Source organism: Hakea prostrata, chromosome 9 (assembly GCF_041222555.1).
Source record: "Hakea prostrata isolate BN-2017 chromosome 9, UWA_Hpros_2, whole genome shotgun sequence".
In the NCBI taxonomy this organism is placed as follows: Eukaryota; Viridiplantae; Streptophyta; class Magnoliopsida; order Proteales; family Proteaceae; genus Hakea; species Hakea prostrata.
Window position 1 is genome coordinate 5,889,098 of NC_142608.1, and position 12,997 is coordinate 5,902,094.

General features: G+C 39.2%; 2 protein-coding genes across 3 annotated transcripts; one reads left to right on the forward strand and one right to left on the reverse strand.

Moving 5' to 3' along the window:
- The first annotated feature begins 1,460 nt into the window (after positions 1-1,460).
- Positions 1,461-8,346, forward strand: GLR3.4 (glutamate receptor 3.4). Of its 2 annotated transcripts, none has more exons than XM_089168472.1 (7): positions 1,461-2,115; positions 2,653-3,022; positions 3,517-4,862; positions 5,335-5,612; positions 6,011-6,042; positions 6,181-6,590; positions 7,691-8,346. In XM_089168472.1, exons 2-7 carry the CDS (start codon positions 2,755-2,757, stop codon positions 8,156-8,158), a joined length of 2,802 nt encoding a protein of 933 aa, XP_089024598.1. In that variant the 5' UTR covers positions 1,461-2,115; positions 2,653-2,754; the 3' UTR covers positions 8,159-8,346. The 2 variants fall into 2 exon arrangements, with proteins under 2 accessions (XP_089024598.1, XP_089024599.1); XM_089168473.1 differs by lacking the exon at positions 1,461-2,115 and adding an exon at positions 2,131-2,493.
- A 2,054-nt stretch (positions 8,347-10,400) lies between these two features.
- Positions 10,401-12,098, reverse strand: CYP77B1 (cytochrome P450, family 77, subfamily B, polypeptide 1). The gene has a single exon (XM_089169271.1). It carries the CDS (start codon positions 12,020-12,022, stop codon positions 10,484-10,486), a length of 1,539 nt encoding a protein of 512 aa, XP_089025397.1. The 5' UTR covers positions 12,023-12,098; the 3' UTR covers positions 10,401-10,483.
- Between the last annotated feature and the right edge of the window lie 899 nt (positions 12,099-12,997).

Consider the following 12,997-nt stretch of genomic DNA (forward strand, 5'->3'; position numbering starts at 1 on the left):
TAGGATATGTAAAAAGTAGGCAATTAGTAATTTTCCCACTTAAGCGGATGGTTAAGAGTTTAATCCCCATATAAGTGGGCCACGTGTAAAAAAATTCTATAATTTAAGTATTAGGCAAGACTTCACCCTCAACCTCTAGGAGAGCTCAGGGTGCCTAAGTGTCACGCTTCACCTACCTGACCTCAGAGAGAATAGAATGAGTTGCCCTAGACGGAATGAATTGCTCTATAGGATGGTAGGGCATCTAGGTTAGTGTGATTTGGCTAGCTAAATCGCCCAGCGAACAAATTGCCTCCTTGTTGTCAACAAAAGAGAAAGCCAAGGTGAAGCCGAGACAACACACCTTATGCCTGACGAACGATAGCTATATGCTTTGAACATTCAAGTACAGGAACACTAGCTATAGGGTCTTGATAGGCACTAAACGAGCTGGGCTAGGCCTAATTTACCTTAATTGACCCTAAACCAAATTGAATGAAACCGAAAGATCCTCCGGGCCACCTATCATTCGTCCAAGAACTATAATGGCTATCAGCGAAAGCATTCCTTCCTCTTTCACCATGATTTCTCCCTCTATGTTGGGATAATGCAGTACTTTCATGTGTGTACACAATAACCATTCTAGTCATATGAACAGCACAACTAGTCAAAAATCTTTCACAATATCAAAAGTAAGAAAAAATCCTACAAGATTTTTTTTGGTAAACAAAAATCCTACAAGATAAAGACCAAAATTTCATCCACACGCTCTATCTCATAATGAGCAAATGGACCTACATTAATACCCCTTTTCCTTCAATAAATATATGGGTCCACCCTTATACTGGTAGATTTCCACTCTTGTTAACAAAGTATGGTGGCAAAAGTAGAGCAAAGAGATCTTTAATTGAAGCATATCCATTCATCTTTCTCAGAGACTACCAAAGATTCTTACTCAAGCAAAACAACAATGATGATTAGACATTACCTGTTCAAAACTTTCATAGATTCAGAGTTTTTGCCTTTTTGGCATGTCTGTTGGGGCTTCTGGCTGTTTCATAGTGACCAATTTTTTTTTGGGAGCAAATAGAGACCAAATTTAAGACCAACATCTTTTAGGATAATCTTTTGTAATTTTCAATTCTGTTTTCTCATAAACACAAGGTTTAAGAACTTTGAATCCAGAATAGAATTGATAAAGTTTGTACTTTGAAGCTAGTTTTGTTTTTGGTAAACATACTTTGAAGCTAGTTGATTCTGTTAATTTCAACATTTTAAGACTGATTAAGCATTTTTTAATTGATAATCAAATCTTAATTAATAAGTCTAAGACGATAAAGCTAGTTTTCCAAAATGTGGGAGTACAAGGAAAAAGTCATTTTCAGGATTCCACAAGCAAATTTGGATGGTTAAATGTAAAACAAATATATGAAACTCCCAACTCCTTTGGAACTCTGCAACAGTGAAGATGGAATTTTGCTGCCACCCAAATTCCCAGAATGTTCCTGTCAATCAAAGAAATAGAATCTTCAAACTTTCCTGATAACCTTGTGATGTGTTCTTCGTCGTTGTTACCTACAGCAATCAGGTGTGGGGTTTCATCAGGAACCCTAACGATTAACATTAATTTCGTTTACTTAAGCCGTCAGGTGACTCAGGTCTTGTCTATTCACTGTATTTGAATTCGGAACCACATTTTTGCTAGAACAATAAGAAAGAAAATTCTGGTCCACATGTTTCACGTTCCTCATTAGTGACTGTTTTGGGTCTTAGACAGAGAATCTGAATTTCCAACTACTTTTCCTTTTGATTTTACGCCATTACTGAACAGTGTGGAGGTATGGACCTATCACCGCTGTCTTTGAGTAGAGATATAGACAGTCTTCCATGGCCACCATGTATATTATTTTTAGTGTGTTTTGAGCTTTGTAAGCTTTTAATTATGACGGTAAATCTCTAAAGCCATCAAAATATCTCTTTACGCTTCCTGGAACTTCTAAAGCCGAAATTATTCTTTTCTCGTTCGGCAAGAGTCTTTAGATTTTCTCATTCCCATTTCGGTTCTGGGTATGATTGAAGAACCACTTTGGCTGCTTTAGCGTTCTGTTCAAGGCCTTCCGAGTTTTATGCTGCCGGGTGAGTCTTTCTTCCTAGTTCTTAGTGCCAACTCTGTTGAAGCCCATGGCACCCAGCCCTCAATTTCTTATCTTTAACTAGTACTACTTCTCTGGGTTCCTTTAACTTTTCCCAAAAGATTAGAACCTATCCATGGGGATTCTTCTTCTTCTGCCTCACTCAAACACTGTTGTTGCATGTGAGCTTTAAAAGTTATTTTTGTTTCAGAAAACTAATTTTGAACTGATTTAATACAAATAATAGTACTTGGGTATCAGGAACCCAGAGAATCTTTGAAGTCAAAACCTTTTATTTAATCATTGTTGTGCACTTGGTGCATTCTTATTCTGCTCCTTACTTGTTTCTGAAGTGATAAAGAGACACCCTGAACCCAACTTGGTATGCTTTTCATACTACCAGTCTCTTCTGTTATTTCTCCTTTTTAAAACACTTTCTTATTTGGATGGTGAAGGTTTTCTAAGCCTATTACTGTTCTTATTCTAATTGGTGATTGCACTTGTTTGTTTATTTTTTGGAATCTTGCCTATGGTGCAACAGATATGTTACCGTAGAGCAATGCTGGTTTGATCGAAGCATCACAAAAATAAAGTTTCTTGGGTGGTCCTCCATCATATCAGTAGCTCTGTTGTTCTCCTAGTCATGAGATTGTTTCAGCTGCTGCTTTTCTGTTTGGTGATGACCATGGAAGTTCAGGGTGGCAGTAGAAAGTTAGGATCTTCTTCACGGCCACGCATTGTAAATGTGGGAGCTTTATTCACTTTCAACTCAACCATTGGAAAGGTGGCAAAGCCAGCAATTGAAGCTGCTGTTGATGATATTAACTCCGATTCTAGCATTCTTGCAGGGACAACATTGAATGTGATCATGCAGGATTCAAATTGCAGTGGATTTCTTGGAACCATAGGAGGTAACACTTAAACCCAGAACTCAGTTAATCTAATGTAATTGAATAATCCTTCTATACAATACTCATCTGGTTTGCAGTCTGTGGTTCAATTTTCTCATACTGTTTAGCAATGACTTTGCTTCTGAAGAGCTTGTTTACCAAAACAAGAAAATTCTTAGGTACTTAAAAATTCTATTTGTTTGAATGCTAATTAGTTCACACACTTGAGTTTGTATCAGTCCCAAAACACCACCACCTATTTTGTTTTATTAAAATCAAGCAGGGAGATCCAAGCCAAAAGTCTTTGCACAGACGATATTTAGTTAATGATTTATTATTATGGTCAATGATTGACTGCATTACTGGCCACTGTAAAAGAAAAGAGGGCTTGAATAGGAAGGATTATACAAAAAAACAAATTAACAAATTACTGTTTTTAAAGTTCTTAATTTACAAGATTCAGCATCTCTCTTTCAGATGAAGCCAAAGCTTGAGAAAATCCATTTTTTCTGTAGCTTTTCAGATGATGGAGAATGAAGTGGTTGCAGTGATTGGTCCCCAATCCTCAGGAATAGCTCATGTCATCTCTCATGTTGTTAATGAACTCCATGTACCCCTTCTGTCGTTTGGAGCAACAGATCCCACTCTTGCTGCATTACAGTACCCATACTTCCTCCGTACCACACAAAATGACTATTTCCAAATGTATGCAGTAGCAGATATTGTTGAATACTATGGATGGAGAGAGGTCATTGCCATCTTTGTGGATGATGATTATGGTAGAAGTGGGATATCTGTGCTGGAGGATGCGCTAGCAAAAAAGCGTTCAAAGATATCCTACAAAGCTGCCTTTCCTCCAGGGGCCAATGAAAGTGTAATCAATGATCTATTAGTTGGAGTAAATCTGATGGAGTCTCGGGTTTATGTTGTACATGTAAATCCGGATTCTGGTCTATTAGTCTTCTCTGCAGCGAAGTCCCTTGGGATGATGACTAGTGGCTATGTGTGGATTGCAACAGATTGGCTTCCTTCTGTTTTAGATTCATCGGAACCAGTTAAAACTCGCACAATGGATCTCTTGCAAGGGGTTGTAGCCCTCCGTCATCATACACCAGATTCTGATCTCAAAAAGAACTTTATATCTCGGTGGAGTCATCTACAACACATAGGGAATGCCACCTCAAGCTTGAATTCTTATGGACTCTATGCTTATGATTCTGTTTGGTTACTTGCACATGCTCTTGATGAGTTCTTCAGCGAGGGAGGCAATATTTCTTTCTCAGATGATCCGAACTTGCGTGATACAGATGGAAGCTCCATACGTTTAATGTCGCTCCGTTTCTTTGAGGGAGGTCAGCAGTTGCTTAGGAAGCTGACTATGGTGAACTTTACAGGTTTAACTGGCCAACTCCAATTTGATTCAGACAAGAATTTAATCCGTCCAGCATATGATATTATCAACATTGGTGGGACTGGGTCTCGCCGTGTTGGATTTTGGTCAAATTATTCAGGTTTTTCAGTTGTTGCTCCGGAGATCTTATATAACGAGCACTCAAATAGTTCTGCCAATACCCAAACGCTTTACAGCGTAATTTGGCCAGGAGAAACTACGAAAACACCGCGTGGTTGGGTGTTTCCCAACAATGGACAACCTTTGAGGATTGGGGTTCCTAATCGAGTGACTTATAAGCAATTTGTGGCAAAGGATGATGGCCCCAATGCAGTGAGGGGTTTCTGCATTGATGTATTTGAAGCTGCTGTGGGCTTGTTGCAGTATCCTGTTCCACATACATACATATTATTCGGGAATGGTACCAGGACCCCTAGTTATGACGAGCTTGTGGCCATGGTCTCTGAAAATGTAAGTCCTCTGCTTTTGAATTCTTTATGTTAACTTAGCTGTTGTATGTGATCAAATGCAGTGAGGATGCTCTGGCTGCAGGAGTGTCATGTACACAGGAAATCTGCACACAAAACTGAGCATCTCCAGAAATTTACCGTGCTGTAAAACGGAGCTAAATGGATGACAAGAGGCTAGGAATATCACCATCTTTTGCTACTGTCTACAAAATGCAAATAGAGTGAACAATTATGATAGCATCAATTTGATCTTTTTAGTACTGCTTTGTACAAATTAATTAGTAGCAATGACCATCCTAGTGGATTTGTTTCCTATCTTGTATTAGTTATGACTCATTCGAGTTTTTGTTTGTTACTTTGGTTTGTTTTATTTTACGCTGGCATTGTGCATTACTTCTGTTTCGTCCCATTGTTAGTTTTGTGGGTTTAATTCTCCTAAGGAAATCCATTTCTTTTTCGTTTCTTCTTTGCAGAAATTTGATGCAGCTGTTGGAGATATAACTATTGTTACAAATAGGACAAGAGTTGTGGATTTCACCCAGCCTTACATTGAGTCTGGGCTTACTGTGGTTGTTCCTGTAAAAGAGGTGAAATCCAATCCTTGGGCTTTCCTAAAGCCTTTTACACTTGAAATGTGGTGCGTCACTGGTGTTTTCTTTTTGTTCGTGGGAGCTGTTGTTTGGATTCTTGAACATCGGATTAATGCTGAATTCCGTGGTCCACCAAGCCAACAACTTGTAACAGTATTTTGGTTAGTACCGTTGCAACTCTCTTGGAAACCCTGTTTGTTTGAGTAGGGTCTTTACATGTCTGTTGAGCCTCATGATGTGCCAAAGCATGTATCTAATCAGAGATTCTAATTTGCCTCACTAGTATGCTCAGTGGATATCAACTATATATCAAGTAGAGAATACTTGTTTTGCTACCAATTCTGATGGTTGGTTCGTTACCCAAACCATTATATGCAAACTGGGGAAATTCTGTTGCGCATCCTCTTGCTCTCCATCTCTGGTGCTGGTAGTTTCCTTTGTAGTTTTCATTCTCATTATATGCTATCTATTTGCACTTTCTTGCTTCTTTCCGGAGTCTGTAATTGCTTGATATAAAGTTTGTGATATTAATTTAATCCCTAAAATATTCATGTTGCAGGTTTAGTTTCTCTACGATGTTCTTTTCCCACAGTAAGTAGATCCGGTCTCCTAACATGCTTCTTCCTTCTAGTTGACTAGTTTACATCATCTTTCTGTTGGCTCAATTAGATTCTGCTTCTTCTAGAACTCAAGTTGATAACATCTTATGGATACATGGATCTAATCCAGGGGAGAACACTGTCAGCACCCTTGGACGTCTTGTTGTGCTCATATGGCTCTTTGTAGTACTTATTATCAACTCAAGCTACACAGCTAGCTTGACATCCATCCTCACAGTTCAGCAGTTGTCATCACGGATCGAAGGGATAGACAGCTTGATCTCAAGCTCTGACCCAATAGGTGTTCAGGATGGGTCGTTTGCTAAGAATTACTTGATTGAAGAGCTCAATATTGCAGCATCTAGGCTTGTGACCCTGAAAACTGAGGAAGATTATCTGGATGCTCTTCAGCGTGGACCTAAAAATGGTGGAGTTGCTGCTATTGTTGATGAACTTCCTTATGTTGAAGTCTTCTTGTCTGACAATGAATGCAAATTCCAGACTGTTGGACAAGAGTTTACAAAAAGTGGGTGGGGTTTTGTAAGTGTCCAGTTTCCTTCTCTACTGCTTGAATAATCTGAGTTTGGCAGAGTAACTAGTTAGATTTTCAATTCAATTCAATTGTTCCATTTTATATTCTTCCAAACAACTTTTCTTTTCCATAACTAGGGAAAGTATTTAGGGTTTAAGATAAAGACTGAACACAGAAGAGAGATAATCAGATCGAGGGTAAATGGAAGAAGCCACTATTAGGTGTTGTTGAAAACTCGAAACAGCTTCTCAAGATCCTTAGTTTCATAGGAAGAGAAAGCAATCCATTGAACCAGCTGCCCATAATATTGATTCTTTGAAGTAATTGAGCATAAGCCATCTTTGAAAGTCTTTAAGTTGCAAACTTGCTTTCTCTTCTTGCCCATTTCCATCTCTTGGTATTTTTATTTTAGGATAAAAATCTCTCTTAACATACAATCCAAATGAATCAGTTGATGGATTTCCTCTGCAATATTTTGTCAGAATAGCCCCCTAAATTTTCTGTAGATGTTCAGAGGATGATAATTTCATCATATTTAGTTCCGATTTCTCACCAAGTATTCATAGATTTCTTGGATTTTATCACATAATGAATTTGTAGAGTTCTAAGAAAACTTGGAGAAAGCAAATTGAAGTAGTCAATCAGGAATGATCTTAATGGAAGAAGCATCATAGAGGGTTGTCGAAATAGCTGGTCAAAGTCCTTAGTTGCAGAAGAGCAGGTTGATAGTGATTAGTTGAAGTAATTAAGCATAATGTATCTTGGAAATTTTTTACTTCAAATCACCTTTCCTTGTCCATCTGTTCAATCACAATGATTGGTTGAAGGATTTTCTTTATTTTATCAGAGCCTACTTTGCTTCAGATGTTTAGAGGATAGTAGCTTCATCTCATGTTATTTTTAATTTCTCACATATTGTTCGATGTCTTGGTCTTATTCACATAAATGTTATGTGTTCTCCAACTTTAATTGCAAGACTTGCAGTTGAAATTTTGCTAAAGTTTGGTGGATATGTTCAATAAAAGTGTTGGAAAGGCAAATGTGATGTGCAGTGTTCTACAAGTGAACAAGGAGTAATATATTTCTCAAATTTTACTTTATTCTACAGGCATTCCAAAGGGATTCTCCTCTTGCAGTTGATTTGTCAACAGCAATCCTCAAACTCTCAGAGAATGGTGATCTTCAAAGGATGCATGATAAGTGGTTATCACTTCATGCCTGTTCCGCACAGACCAACGATGCAGAATCAAACCGGTTGTCTCTCGATAGTTTCTGGGGCCTCTTCCTCATTTCTGGCATTGCTTGCTTCATTGCTCTTTTTGTGTTCTTTTTACGTGTCTTTTGTCAGTATCGCAAGTATGGAATGGATGATGATGAAGTAGAGGAGGATGCTGAAGTAGTTGAACAAGAAAGATCAACAAGTTCTCGGCGACCCAATCGTGCAGGGAGCTTCAAGAGCTTGATGGAGTTTGTCGATAAGAAAGAAGAGGAGATCCGGAGGAAGAAGAAAGCAAGTTTTAGTAGACAACAACAACTCAGTAGGAGCTCAGATGGACAGCCTAGTTCACCTCCTTGAGCAATCTCTTCTTCATATACTATACCAACACATCCTTTTTTTCATGATAGTAACAAAATCAGTAGAGTTGGGTCAAATATAGTTACCCTTATATAGTTCAGAGAAGGAAAGAAGGTGAAGAAAAATATTCTCATCTACAAGTAAGATCTGTATTTTTGATATAGAAAAGCATATTTCAATTTTTTAAATACCATAGAGTTGATATATTTTCTTTTCAGAAAATAGGTATTGCAAGAAGTAGAAGCTTCTTTATTTGTCAATTGGGATTTGGAGGCTTTGTTCCCATCAGTGGGCTGGGCCGGAACCTGGGCTTGGGTTGATCTGTGATCAATATTGAACCAAGTTGATCCTTAGTCCACCGTGTTCTGGGTAGCTAGTTTTACTTTTACTGTAGTGTAAAATTATTTGACCCTTTTTACCTTTTTAGCTTTGGCTCCAATTTTACCCTTCTCTATTCTAATTCCAATCGTATCCCTCGTGTTTAGTTACACAAAAAATTCAAACTTATAAGTTTGAAAGTAGAATTTGGAACAAATGCATGAGCGAATTGGTAAATATACATTTTGAGAGACAATCACATATATATTATATTAAATTAAATAAATAATGAAAAATAGAGCTTCACATACTAACAAATCTTCTCCTCCCAAGCTTCTTCACAGACATAATCATGAAGGTTCTCGAGCAAGTACACTGAGGACAACAGTCGTTCTCTTTCACTTGATGCACGAAACAGTTGAAAGCATACCAAAGAAAACGTACACTCTCCTTGATCATCTAAACTCAATCAAGAGAGTTCATCACATATTTCTTTTGTTTCAATAAGTTCGTATGGTTTGTATTTAAAGGGTAAAAATGTAAAAAAAGCAAAAATGGGACATGTAGATTTCAAATATTTATGTTAATTAATGTCCATTCCTTGATTATTTCAATAATCAATGTCCCATCCTTGATGGTTCCAAAATTAACCTAAACATGTTGTTTGCTCACCCTCATAAATGACATTTAACTTTCCCGGTCCCTCCCTCCCTGCACCGTTGCTCAGGTGATTAATGTCCTGTCTCCATCCATCAAAAGGTAGTGAGTCTTAATTTCAATTTGTTGTCGTTGACCACTTGTCCTCAAAGTACCCACACAATATCTGAAACTGAAAAGTACGACACATGATCTGAAATTGCTTATTATATAACATGTCCACATCGAAACTTGTGGTCGAGAAGAAATTTTGATCACTCGTTTTACTCGTTAATAAATTGACAAACTTTAACTGCAAAATGGGTGATCGAAATTTTGTCTTGAACATAAGTTTAAATCTCAACCATAAACTGCATTGTTATTGCACATTTAATGGCGCATGATTGAAGCAATTTCGAAAAGTTTACACATGATCTTAAATTACTTTAGTAAATGAGCATCATAGTACAACATACGGTCCAGATCGAAACTTGTGGTTAAGACAAAATTTCAACCACTCGTTTTGCTCGTTAATACATTTTTTTTGATAAATTTATAACTGCAAAATGAGCGGTCAAGATTTTATTTCAACTACAATTTTCAATCTCAGCCATAAACTACAATGTTATTGCACAACACCAAAATAAAACTCCAACATACCAAACATAACCACACGTATAACAATAGTTGGGGGGAAATTTTCTTCACCAAACATCAAAGAGAAAATGTGAACAGTAATAATAGTAAAACTTTTGAAAAAAAAAAAAGGTAATGTCAGTAAAACTTGGACTTTTTTGTATATGAGGTTTATCTTGCACACACCTTGATTACGTAAGACTTGGAATTTGCTTTGGTCTTGCGCATTTACATCAAGTCGGCCCTCTGATCAAAATTTTAGTCGAAATTTCGAGATCTCGACCATGAAAATTCAACGATTGTAACCAAAATTTTGAATCTAACGGTCCAAAATGTAGGCTTGACAGTCCTGAAAATATCAGTAAAACTCTATATAACAACCAAAATCAAAATTCCATCACATCACAGTCCCTCTATACTGGAATCTGTACCAGACAGTTGCAGAAAACCTTACTACTCCTCCCCCCCCTGTAACAAAGTGACAAATTAAATTCCCAAAACATAAACAAAGCTTTATAATTAAATATAGAAGAACCTCCCAACAATGGTCAATGACCACGTGTTTTTACTAATTAACCCAGTCTCTTAATAAACAAGAACACTATATACTAAATGAATGATATAACTAGAGAGAGAGAGATATAATCCTGTATTGCTATACTGACGCTTTTAGCCTCTTCAAGAAAGAAGAAAGGGAGATTTCAATTTCAGCTAGAGAGAGAGAGAGAGGGTGATTCATGACCTAGGCAAGATGACAGCTCTAAGGGGGTTCTTCATGACCACAGTGAAGGCAAAGGTCTCAGTGGGATCGGGTGGAGAACCAGGGTAAGGAAGCCACTTGAAAGCTTGAACCATCTTAGCAAGCAACAAGTAAACATGCAAAGTTCCAAGCGTCCATGCAGGACAAATCCTTCTCCCAGCACCAAACGGCATCATACGTATTTCCCTAGAACCAGTCACATCCACATCCACACCATCTCCTCCTTCCAAAAACCTCTCCGGTCTAAACTCACCTGGATCTTTCCACACACTTGGATCTTCCGTCACCCACGCCGTATAAAACTCCACACTTGCATCAACCGGCACCGTATACCCACCCAACTCGGTCTCTTTCGTCGCTGCATGAGACAACACAAAATGACTCGGTGGGTGTCTTCTGAATGTCTCCTTCACCAAAGCTTCCAAATATGGCATCTTCTCTACATCGTTCTCTGTAACCACACCATCTTTCCCTACACGCCTCACTATTTCCTGGTACAGCTTTTCCTGAATCTCTTGGTTCATTACCAAGTGTAGCAAAGCCCATTCCGCCGTGGTTGCACTGGTGTCCGTGCCGGCGTTCATCACCTCCGAACAAAGCGTCACCAGCTCTTCCTCACCAAGCTTACCTCTCCCCGGCGGTTCTAAATTGAACAAAGAATCAATATAAGCAGCACCAACTGGGCTCACCATCTTGATATCACACGAGTCCAACTCGGTCTTGCCACCGCTTTCTACAAAGGCTCTTCGGTTTCTTATCAGAGGTACTAAACACTCCATCTGCTTCTTCCTCAGCTCCTTTGCTTCCTCCAGCTTCCGCCGGAACAACGGCAGAAGTACCGGCATAAAATCCGGCAACTTTGGGGTTGTCATTAACATAACGTCCTTCAACACGGTTTCAATCTCCTTAACTCGTGACTCAGCGATCTTAGCTCCGAAACAGATACAAACTAGAATACTACAGATGGTGAACCTGCAATTACTCATCACCTCCACATAACCCATCTCCGCCGCCTCTCTTCGGAGCCGATCAAGGTGGTTATCAAAAGCCCATTTACGTATCCAGCTGCACTGGCGGATCTTAGTTGGGTTTATCAACTCGGTGACGAAGTTGCGACGGAGAGTGCGCCAGAGTGGACCATACTCGGCCGAGTTGATGGCGCATTTACTGACACTGAAGACGAGCCGGATCGGTGAGTCAGGTGGGCGACTAGCAAAGATCGGACCTTTTTGGATGAGTGCTTCGTGGATTAACTCGGCGCTGGTGATGATGATCAAGGTGCGTTGACCCATTTGCATGGTGAAGATTGGACCATACTTGGAACGTAAATCTCGAACAATATACATAAATGGCCGGCGTTGAAGCAAGACTTGAATTAGATTGCCGACGAGCGGCCAACCGGGTGGACCGGGCGGGAGGTTTTTTGGACCACTGCCTGTGATGGACCAGTATTTCCACCAGAAAGTGGCGAAGAGAGCTACAAGGAGGAGGAGAAAGATGTCGAAGAGCTCCATTGATGTTAAAGTTAGCTGCTGCAAGTGGGAAATAGCAGAAACCCTAAAGCAAGGTGAGAGATGACAGAGGAAGAAGAGAAGGTGGGGACTGGCCTGGGGAATGGTGGAGACTTGGGGTTATTAATAGACAAGAGGAGGAATTAATAATGAAGACTGAAAATTACAGAGGGTAGAGAACAGTGAAGAGAAGAGAGTGAATGAGGGTTCATCTACCATCTACCATCAGTTCATATTGAATGCTCTTTCACTTTCGCATTGCTGCGATATTTACTGAGTAGAAACTAGAAGGCCTGTTTGGGTTTTGGCTAAACAAAAACTTTCTCATGATCATCATGATCACCATAGCAAGTGTGAATGGATCTTGCCAGCCACTAGGCTGTACCACGGTGCCTGTTGTGCCCCAGTGTTGAATTGATAGCAAGTATCGTGCTTCATTGATGCATCTGCATCTGACGCGGTGATGGTTGTTGTGCCACCATTGCATGCGCGCCAGGTGGATTTTATTAAATTTCATTGGCTCAAGACATTGTTGTTTTCATTTTAAAGAAAAACCGGTTTTGTTGCATTTTAAGTTGGTTAAATATGCGTGTGGCGTTTTGATCGAGCCATGTAATTTAATGTAATTTGCATGGCGTGCATCCAATGGTGGGCACCACAAACATCATCATGTCAGACGTACCATACAAGTAAGATCTGTTACGTAGACTCCACTAAGTCTCACTTGCACAAAAGATTAGTTCCATAATAGCTGATTTATTTCACTTAAGATGGTATGATCTGTTGTTTCTTTCTCACCCCCGTCCCCTTTGCCTGCCTTCCTTGCTCCTCTTTTCCGTCCTCTTTCCTGTCTCCGTCTCCCTCTTTCCAGCTTCTCGTTTTGCTTTCTCCGTTAATAATCAGATCTAGGGTTTCCCCTTAGATCTGCGGTTGCAATACTTTGTTTTTGTTTTTATTATTCTTGTTTTTTTCCCATAA

What these genes read in the sequence shown, in the direction of transcription:
- CYP77B1 (XM_089169271.1), bottom strand. Translation starts at nt 12,022, where the DNA reads ATGGAGCTCTTCGACATCTTTCTCCTCCTCCTTGTAGCTCTCTTCGCC.
- GLR3.4 (XM_089168472.1), top strand. Translation starts at nt 2,755, where the DNA reads ATGAGATTGTTTCAGCTGCTGCTTTTCTGTTTGGTGATGACCATGGAA. An exon ending in TGGCCATGGTCTCTGAAAAT is followed by an intron (nt 4,863 to 5,334) that starts GTAAGTCCTCTG and finishes TCTTCTTTGCAG; the next exon opens with AAATTTGATGCAGCTGTTGG. An exon ending in TACGATGTTCTTTTCCCACA is followed by an intron (nt 6,043 to 6,180) that starts GTAAGTAGATCC and finishes GATCTAATCCAG; the next exon opens with GGGAGAACACTGTCAGCACC.